The sequence below is a fragment of the Narcine bancroftii genome, chromosome 3, assembly GCF_036971445.1.
Source record: "Narcine bancroftii isolate sNarBan1 chromosome 3, sNarBan1.hap1, whole genome shotgun sequence".
NCBI classification, from domain to species: domain Eukaryota; kingdom Metazoa; phylum Chordata; class Chondrichthyes; order Torpediniformes; family Narcinidae; genus Narcine; species Narcine bancroftii.
In genome coordinates, this window is record NC_091471.1 from 248035404 (window position 1) to 248045913 (window position 10510).

The following is a 10510-nucleotide window of genomic DNA, read 5'->3' on the forward strand; positions in this document are numbered from 1 at the left end:
AAACTAGAACGCGTGCGAACAATACAGTTCCAGGGGAAACATGGCAAAGTCTACGATTTACGATATATAAAAAAAGTGTATCGAAGAAATGTCCATGGAAATTATTGTTAAATTTGTGGAACAGAACCATAAGCTCAGTTTTCAAGAGGTCGTGCATGTACACATCATGCAGAATAATCTTATCACAAAGAAATTAGAAAGTCGCAAACAAGGTAATATCCATTTGGTGGAGGGGTTATGTCTCTCCATCCGTCTGACCCTCCGAATTGTAGTCGTTGCCCTTTGGTGAAGGCTCCATCTTTGAGCTGAGACCAGAGTCGATGTTGAGTTTATGATTATACTGCCTTCTTCAGTTGCTTCATCCAGAGTGGATGGGTAACCCTGGCCATTCATCCAGAGATTCATCTGCCCACTGTTTTTAGTTTTACAACCATAAATTGCAATTTGTAGAATTTGCTTGTTCATGTCTTGGTGTGAGCTTGCAGGCGCCTCAGATTGACGAGACTGCCATCCGTGCGGTACCGGATGTAAACAGCGTCTTCATTGTTGAGGTGTTTCATGGCTTGGTTCAGCATCATGCTGAAGAAGATTGAAAAGAGGGTTGGTGCGAGAACACAGCCTTGCTTCACACCATTGTTAATGGAGAAGAGTTCAGAGAGCTCATTGCTGTATCTGACCCGACCTTGTTGGTTTTCGTGCAGTTGGATGATCACATAAACAATCAAAGTATATATAATCACTGTGAATGGAACTGGGGTATCCGAACAGGGTGCAGTGTGCTTTAATGACCGTGGATGTGGTCATGTCGGGGCAGGGGATGACGAATGGGAAACGTGAGTACTAATCCATGATATTCAGGAAATAGATGTTCCGACTCATGGACAGGAGGGACCCCTTGAAGTCTATTCTGAGACATTCGAAGGGGCAATAACAGGCTAAAGTGAGGGAAAATCAACCAGTGACATATAGCAAGCATTGTACTCAGATGCCCAGAATCAAATATAGAAAATACAAGGGACAACCATAACTGAATTCTTATAAAGTTTGAGATCAATGTCCATAAATGGATCCAATTTGCATTCCCCAGTTCCCCACCTGCTGCAGCTTCTCCTCCCAATAACTGTCTGCATAGCTCAGGTCCAAATGGCAAATTGCGGAGGAGCTAGTGGAGTTGTTCAAGTGAACCGGTACGGACTTGAAGGGCCGACATGGCCTGTTTCCGTGCTGTAAACGGTTATATGATAAATCATCCACCATCTACAATCCATGGCTGCTTCTGATTGCAAGGCTGAACAGGTACTACACCTTGCCCAAGGAACGCCTTATAAGAGATGATGCAGCACTCGGCCTCGTTGCGGCGCTGTCGAGGGAGGCTAGCGCGGGGGGGCGTTGTCACGGGAGCCTGTCGGTGAGGGCGCCGTCACGGAAGTCGGCGAGGTGGCCGGAGGCGAGGAGAGGGTGCTCTGGCGGGAGTCCGGCGGCCGGGGGCGCTGTGGTGGGAAGCTGGCGACGGGCGGGCTCCTCTCCGGAAGTCGGATGTTGTCGCCCACCCTGTGTGTCCGGCTGAAGATGGCCGCGGTGGCGGGTGAGAGGGCGACACTGAACTCGCTGCCCGAGAACGTGCTGGTGGAGATCCTGTCCTACCTGTCCACTCAAGACCTGCTCCGCATCAGCAGGTATCGGCGCCGAGGCCTGGCCGGGACGGTCGGCCCGGGCTTGGGGGTGGTGGCGGCGGCGCTGACAGTCTCGGCCCCGGGATCCCCTCAGCCCCAGGGACCACTGTCCACTCACCCGCCCCCCCTCCCCCCGAGGACCAGAGTCCCCTCACTCTCTGCCCTCCCCGGAACCAGGGTCCTCTCACCACCCCCCCCCCCCCCCCCGGAGAACCAGGGTCCTCTCACCCACGATCAGGGTCGTCAGGCTCGGTTCCTGGGGACAGGGGTACGGGTGTGGGAGAGAGGGGGGATGGGAGGGTTAGGTGATTGGGGAGGCAGAGGAGAGGGGGCAGGAGCGTGGCCACTGGATGGATCGCGATAGAGGGTGTAGGTGTACCGTGCAGAGCAGTCTATCTGGTTGCATCACTGTCCATTGTGGAGGTGCCAAAGCACAGGGCTTGGATTTCTGAATGAGCAGTGGAAGTCAGGAGCTGTGGTCTCCCTACATCAGAGAGACTGGGAGTTCCCAGTGCTGTCCCATTCCGCATGTCCGTCAATGGTCTTGTGGCCTGCCAGACTGAGACCACCCACAAATTGGTGGGGGGAGGGGAACAATACATTGTCTTGCAGGTGGACACCCTACAACAGAATGGCATTAACGTCAACTTCTTCGGTTTCAATTTTGCACCATCTTCTTCCCTGTCTCACCGATTTTGAATTCTCTCTCTCTCTCTTCCCCACCACCCACACCCCCCCCCCCCTTAAACTTTTCCCTCTGTCTTCTTTCACAGAACCAAAATTAATTCTCACTTTTCTTCTTATATCCAATTAACTCCTTTTGTTGGTCTGGCCAGTCTTCATCCAGACGCCTTCCTGTATTTTGCTTATTCCTTTAAAATGGGCTAAGAAGGCACGAAACATCGATAATATATCTTTACCTCCTATGGATGCTGCAAGACCATCTGAGTACCTCCAGCATTTCTGTGTGTTTTTACTGCAATCTACAGACTTCCGTGTTTCACTCCAGAGATTATTAACAGCCAGCAGCATCAAAGGCACCAGTCTTCACTCCATCAAACATCTTCAAGAGGTGTTGTTTTAAGAAAGCAGCCTCTATCCTCAAGGACCCTGATCACCAGGTTCTGCTACCATCGGGAAAAAAAGTTACAGGGGCCTGAAGACAAGCACTCAGTGACACAAGGACAGCTTCGTTCCCTCTCATCAGATTCCTGAATGAGCAGTGGAAGTCAGGAGAACACAACCCAGACCTCATCGAGGGGTCAGTCGTGGAGAGGGTCAAGAACTTCAAATTCCTGGGTGTCAATATCTCCATGGATCTGTCCTAGAGCCTCCATGTCGATGGAATCACAATGAAAGCTCTCCAGACATGATACTTATTGAGGAGATTTGGTATGTAACCGAAGATTTGAAAGCTTCTACAGGGGTACCGTGAAGAGCATTCTGGCTAGTTGCATTGTACGGAGATGCCAATGCACAGAGCAGGAAAAAAAACTCGATGGTTGTTAACTCAGCCTGCAACAACACAGGCACCAGACCACTCCATCAAGGACATATACAAGAGGAGGTGTCTTAAGAAAGGACCCTCTATTCTCAAGGACCCCCCATGCCCTCTTCACTCTGCTACTATCGGGAAGAAGGCACAGGAGCCTGAAGATGAGCACTCAGTGGCACAAGGACATAAACCACAGACAACCTCACTTTTATCTCTTCCCATTGTGCTAATTTATTTAATTGGACATCAAGCTCTCCTGCACAGAGTTCACACACATTCCTGTTTAACTGCCCCTTTTCCAAATTTGTAGATGCTCAACTTGAGTCAACGCCTCCTCCCTCAGCACCATTCGGGGCCCCAAACAGTCTTCCAAGGGAAGCAACATTTAACTTGTGAAAATGCAGTGGTCATCTGGTGCTACTGTTGTGGTCTCCCCTACGTCAGAGAGACTGGGTGCAGACTGGGAGATCGTTTTCTTGAGCATTTTGGCTCTGTCCATTGCAATAGCGTGGATCTCCCAGTGGCCACCCATTTCAATTCCCCATCCCATTCCCTTGCTTAAAATGTCTGTCCACGATCTCATGCACAGCCAGGCTGAGACCACACGCAAATCCGTCTGGGCACCCTCCAACCAGATGGAATTAACATCGACTTCTCTGGTTTCCATTAAAGTCCTTCCCCACCATCTCCTTCACCCAGCTCTGGTCTCTCTTCCCTTTTCCCTGTCTCCTTTCACAGAGCCAAAATCAATCCTCTCCTCTTATCATATCCAATTAAATCCTTTTGTTGGTTTGGACTCCTCCTCCAGCCAGTCTTGAGTCATTATTCTGATGCCTTCCTGTTCTTTGCTTATTCTTTGAAGAAGGTTCAAGCCCGAATATATATCTTCACCTCCTAAAGACACTGTAAGACAGGCTGTGTTCTTCCAGCATTTGCAGATTTTCATGTTTCATTCCAGAGAATTGTTTATTCAGCCTTCAACATCATGGGCACCAATCTTCACTCCATCGAGGGCATCTTCAAGAGGTGGTGACTTAAGAAAGCAGCCTCTATCCTCAAGGACTACCCAGGCCATGCTCTCTTCACTCTACAGGAGCCTGAAGATGAGCACTCAGTGGCATAAGCACAGTTTCTTTCCCTCCGCCATCAGATTCCTGAATGAACAATGAACCACAGATACTACCTTACTTTTGACTTTTTCCTTTTCTTGCACGATGTTTATCTATTTTTGTAAGGTGGTTTCTATAAATGTTTGCACTGTGATGCTGCCGCACAGCAACAAATCTTGTGACATGCTCGTGACAATAAATTCTGATTCTGACCTTGGTCAGCGTGGACAGGTTGTGTTGAAGGACCCGTTTCTGTGCTGTCGAGCTCTGTTACTCTATCACAGCCGGACCAGGCAGAAGGCTGAGGTTTCAGTGGAAGATCTTGACCCTGCAGAATACAGGCATAAGAATACTTGAGAAACTCAACAGGTGGTGCAGCGTCAAGAGGAAGTCAAGGGTAACCAACATTTCGGGCCTGAGCCTTTACGAATAAGGTGGGGTTTTAATTTTGAAGCAGTCTGTGAATGTGACCAGTTGTTCAGATGTATACTTCGTGTTTTCACAGAGTTTGTAAAAGATGGAGAAGATTGGCCTATGACAAAGGACTCTGGAAAGATGTCAATTTAACGCCATACAAGGTACGGAATAATCCTGGTACTTCTGCCAGATTTAAATTTAATTTTTTTTAAAATTTAGACATACAGCATGATGACAGGCCCTTTCAGCCCATGAGTCCTTGCTCAGTGACACCCAATCGATCTACAATCCCCAGGTACGCTTTGAACGGTGGGAGGAAACTGGAGCCCTCTGGGAAAACCCTCGCAGACTTGGGGAAAACTCCTTACAGACAGCACGGGATTTGAACCCTAGTCCTGATCGCCGTCGCCATAGAGGCATTGTGCTAACCGCTACGCCAACTGTGCCGTCCCATTTCTGCAGTGAAGCTTTGAGCTCTCCCCTGGAGAAATGATTTCTGGGTTTGACAAATGGTGAATCGAAGCTACCCCATTTGAACAGATTTAGATGCAGACTTCTAGGTTAGGGTTTTTTTTTTGCAACAGACGTGAAGGGAGGGAAGTTTAGGGGAGACATCAGGGGTAAGGTTTGGTGTCTGCATGTTTGGCACCGAGGACCAGAGAACGCTGTTTCGTTGGGTTGTACTTGTGAAATTAGATGACAATAAACTTGACTATAGAGCAAGTGTGTCCCCTGGGAAACCCAGATGGCTCAGAATGGAGCCAGGAAGCACTTCTTCCACGGGAGAGGGGAAATCTAAAACAGCTATACCTCTACGTTATCGACAGTGCTTGAAAAGAGCATAGAACAGGCCCTTCGGCCCCCGATGTTATGACAACCTATGTATTTCTATCAAAGAAAAACTAAACCCCTCTATTTTACTTTCATCTATATGCCTATCTCCCCTAAATACCCCTCATGTTCCACTCTCCACCACCACCCCTGGCAAGGCATTCCAGGCACCCACAACTCTCTGTATGAAAACTTTACCCCTGATGTCTCCCCCAAAACTTCCCTCCCTTCACGTCTGTAGCAAAAAAAAAACCCCTAACCTAGAAGTCTGCATCTAAATCTGTTCAAATGGGGTAGCTTCGATTCACCATTTGTCAATTGCAGGACACATGCAGGAAAAGTGTTCATCTATACAAATAAATATAAATATTGTTCCATGATATGAGAGTTCCAGATGGTCATTGGGAGCAGTTCCTTTGGTCGTTCAGCATTCTCACTGCCCGTGAGAAGTTGTTCCTCAGCCTGGTGGTGCTGGCTCTGAGATTCCTGTATCTTTTACCCAATGGGAGCAGCTGAGAGATGATGTATGGGGTGGGGGGGGGGGGGGGGGGAGGGCGGCGGTGGAAGGGGTCCTGAATGATTTGCATGCCCTCCTGAGACAATGATCCTGGTAGATCATGTCATTAGGGAGGTGATCCTCACTGCCTCTCTTCTGGCCCTGTGGATTGACCTGCAGCCAGTGAAGCCAGGCCTAATGTGCAGTGTCACCTTGGACATCCACAAACTGATTGTATTGCAGCTGAGAAGTGTGACCAGAATGTGTGGATGACTTGCCTCTTCCATGTGTAGTGTCACCTTGGACATCCACTAACTGATTGTATCCCAGCAGAGAAGCGTGTCCACATTGTGTAGATGACTCGTCTCTTCCATGTGTAGTATCACCTTAGACATTCACTAGATTATTGTATCCCAGCCTAGGAGTGTGCCCAGAGTGTGTGGATGACTTGTCTATTCCATCAATGACCTTGTGGTTTCACTCTTCTCCTTCAGGTAAACTCACGAATACTTTGGCACCTGGTCCGACATTACCTAGGTGGGACTCTGAGGACCCTGAGAGTTAAAGGTGTCCTCCACTCGGTCAAAAAGCACGAGTCGCTAACTGAAGCCTTGCTGCTGGAGATCGGCAAGCGCTGTCCCAACCTGACTGAGCTCCGGCTCATTGAGATGAACTTGAGGGGCATCAACTACGAATGCCTGCCCCCCTCGCTGCTCAGCCTGGAGCTGACGCACTGTGAGATCCCACTGCACTGGTTCAGAGCCGCGCTGGCTGCCAACGGGAGCCGTGTCCCGCCTCGCATCAGGAACCTGGAGGTAGACAACGTCCCCAATTTCTCTGACCAGCACCTGCAGAACCTGGCGTCCCGCACGGCGCTAAAGGTGCTCATCCTGTCTGGCACGTACCGGGTCACCGACTCCGGCATTGAGAAGTCAGCTGAGTGCCTCTCCGAGGTGATCCACCTCAAGCTTCACGGCTGCAACATCTCCGACGAGTCGCTGCGCCACATCGCTCGCCACTTGACGCAGCTTCGCACTCTGGACGTGACGAACTTCTGTTCCATGACTGACGTGGGCCTGGCCTGCCTCGGCGACCTGCGCTCGTTACAGTCCCTCTGCTTCGAGTACTGCGACCAGATCACTGTTGAGAAGCTCTTGGCTGTTTGCACCGGTCTCCCATCGCTGGCGAAGCTCAACTTGAATGGGAACCCCTACTCTGAGGGAGACCTGCAGAGAATCCGGCAGAGATTACCGAACTGTACCGTCACCAACGATTTCCCTGCCTTGGATTCTGTGCCTAAGTTTTAACCACGGGGCGGTTTCACTCTGGTAGGGCTTTGCTGAGAGCGCTAGGAAGCTCGTCGACTGCACTGCGTAACCGGCGCTGATCCTCCATTCCTGTGGCTTGCATGGAATTTGTGCAGTTGTGGCGCAACACCACCCCTCTCTCCCCCCCACATCTCTGCCGGGACGCATCGTGCTTGGAATTGACAGGTGCTCACTGCAGAAACCCGCGTCCTCTCCACTGCTGCTCCTCTCCGGTAAACATGCTGTGGTATCCACAGCACCGGTGTGCAGGTGGGACCCACAAGAACCCTGAAGGACCACGCTGTGCTTCCCTTTGGACAACGCAGATACAGACTGCTGAACTGCTCAGATGTGGTGCTCACTCTGTCTTTGGGGCAGCGTGCTCATAGTTTTGTGCTGACGAGACTGCAGAAATCTGCACGAAGGTGAGCAAATTGCAAGGTGTAAACGCCTTGAGACATACCCTGCAAAAACCTTCGACTGCCATCTCGGGTGTGGCCAACTAAATGGTTCACTGGATGCTGACAGCCTGCGAAGGATATTTAAAAATTTCAGTAATCGTTACACCGTTCAGCTAGTTAATTTTATTTGAGAGCTATATTTGTTCATTTTGAAAATAAAGTTTATCATTTGTAACAATTTACATATCTTTCTATTTCCTTATAGCGGTTCGTTGACCAAGTTCGTTGACCAGTTGTGGTTATCAGTGAGTAGGCTTTCAGAAATGTTTCTTTACTTTGGGATGAAGTTGTTTCTTGTCGGGTAGAGTAATTGAAGCAAACTTAATTGCATAATTTAAGGTTGAATATTTAAATCTGAGAGAGCAGGAAATAGGAGTTGTTTTACACCTCATTAATGAGTTGAATTGCCTCCTTGGTGTTGCCAGAAGCCTTTGGCTGTTCAGGATGGCCTTCCCTCTCTGCAGGGCAGGCCCACAGATTACTCACTGACATGGGGCACATCCACGGTTTAAGTATTTTCCACCCACAGCCCCTCGGCGCCTTAAATCGCCTCTGTGCTATCTGCATGTGATGATTGGGTGGCATAAGGCACCAATCCTTTTGATGGCCACCTACAGGATTTGCAGTTTTGACACTGGCTCCATTCCTTGCCCTACGAATCAGAAATGGGTCCATGCTATTATTAAAAGGATACTTTGTACAGGTTTAGTTCATCCCACCTCTGCCCTCATTGATGTAACCATCTTGTCTCCCATACATTCTCTGTAAAAATAAAAAAATCCATTCCCTCCACCACCCTGCTTCTGCAATTGACCTGATTTTTGCCTTTGACTAACTCATTATCCACTTTTCCACCTCCAGTCCAGTTCCCACTGGTTGTGGACAAGCTGCATCTCTGCTGCAAAGTTCTTTCCACCTTTGGTTTGTATCTTTCATGCTCAAGAGCACAGAGGATTTCAGCACTTTTCTTTGCTCATCACTGCATTGAAACAAAATGACAAAATCCCAAAACAGGCCTAATTACCAAATATATACACAAAACTCCAGAAGAGGAAAGATATATGACTTGTGTTTCTGCCCTGAGCCCTTGGTTAAGGTATGAGCAAAAAACAAACAGGCGTCTGAATAAAAGGGTGTGGACGTTGCAGGACTTGCTGAGTTTCTCCAGTAATTTAGAGTATTTTACGACAATCACACTAATTGTAAAGTGAATCTTTGGTTTTTTTAAAAAGAAATCTAAAGATGAAAACGAGGGGGAAAAGTGAAGTTTCCCAAGATTGGTGTTTTCTTGCCTCTCCACACCACTGCCAAAAACAAGAGTGTTTCTGTCTTTGTTTCCACTGATATTTCTATTTACTTGCTCAATCTTAACAGTATTGGGAAGGTTTCATTTCAAAGATTTCCAAAAATATCAAATTGTTTCAAAAGAAATAAAACAAAAAGTTAAATTTTAACTTTTGTCCAGTTTTCATTTCTGCTCATCATTTGTACTAAAAATCCCACTCCTGGCCACACCACAATCTCTGTGTAGCCTAACAAGTCTCACTCATTCCTTGATAAAGGGATCAGGCCTGAAACATTGGTTGCTCTTCCTAGAATGTGATCTGCTGAGTTTCAAATTCAGATTTATTCTCAAGAGTACATACATGACATCATATACAACGCTGAGATTCTTTTTTCCTGCGGGCAAGACAAAATTACCACTTATTGGCAGTGCAAAAAAAAAACCTGACTCAACATACACATGGAAACAAATAAAGAAATGTAAGCAAATACAATAAAGAGGGAAAGAAAATCAATAACGTGCACAGGTAAGAGTCCTTAAATGAGTCCCTGATTGAGTTTGTCATTGAGGAGTCTGATGATGGAGGGGTAGCAGCTGTTCCTGAACCTGGTGGTGAACCTACACCTCTTTCCTGATGGCAGCAGCGAGAACAGAGTGTGCGCTGGGTGGCATGGATCCTTGATGATTGCTGCTGCTCTCCTGACATTGCTACAGCATTCCCTGTAGATGTTCTCAATGGTGGGGAGGGTTTTGCCTGTGATATCCTGGGTTGTGTCCACTACCTTTGCAGGGCTTTACACTCGAGGGCATTGATGACCCCTTACCAGACCGGGATGCAGCCGGCCTGTGTATTGAATACTCCAGACAGGAGTTTTGTTTACTTGCATTTTCAACGATGGTGTCACTTGAGGCAAAACCATTTCAGATGTCACAAATGATACGAAATGAAATAATTTTTGTTCCATCTGAGGTTATGACTTGAGGATGAGTCTAGATTTACACAACACATTTGAAGGGTGTTGCACAAAAAAATGCCTGGAATGCCTTTCCAGGGGTGGTGGTGGAGGCACAACGTTGAGGGCTGAAGGGCCTGTCCTGTGCTGCAGTGCTCTACGTTAAAAATATGGGGTCTTGGGTTTGAAAACTTAAAATGGAAAAAAGCAAAAGTAACAACACTTCCCCCCCCCCCACCCCCCACAGAACTTGTATTGCATCAGGTTTCCATCGTCAGCTTTACAAATTGTAATGTTTTGATTAGTGAGCGAAACACGAAAGTCTGCAGACACTGTGATGGTAGTAAAACACACAGAGAAATGCTGGAGGAACTCAGCTGATCTCGCAGCGTCCATCGGAGGTAAAGGTATATTAATGATGTTTCGGGCCAGGGCCCTTCTTTGAGGTCAAAGTTGAGTACCACTTATCCGAAAAATGCTCCA

General features: G+C 47.9%; 1 protein-coding gene across 3 annotated transcripts; it reads left to right on the plus strand.

Moving 5' to 3' along the window:
- Positions 1 to 1436: 1436 nt before the first annotated feature.
- Positions 1437 to 9243, plus strand: LOC138758485 (F-box/LRR-repeat protein 12-like). Of its 3 annotated transcripts, XR_011354298.1 has the most exons (5): positions 1437 to 1676; positions 4783 to 4855; positions 6516 to 7753; positions 7995 to 8034; positions 9022 to 9243. XR_011354298.1 is itself a non-coding variant. In XM_069927442.1 (3 exons), exons 1-3 carry the CDS (start codon positions 1537 to 1539, stop codon positions 7326 to 7328), a joined length of 1026 nt encoding a protein of 341 aa, XP_069783543.1. In that variant the 5' UTR covers positions 1437 to 1536; the 3' UTR covers positions 7329 to 9243. The 3 variants fall into 3 exon arrangements, 1 of the variants encoding a protein (XP_069783543.1); XR_011354297.1 differs by having other exon boundaries at positions 7995 to 9243; XM_069927442.1 differs by having other exon boundaries at positions 6516 to 9243.
- Positions 9244 to 10510: the final 1267 nt, after the last annotated feature.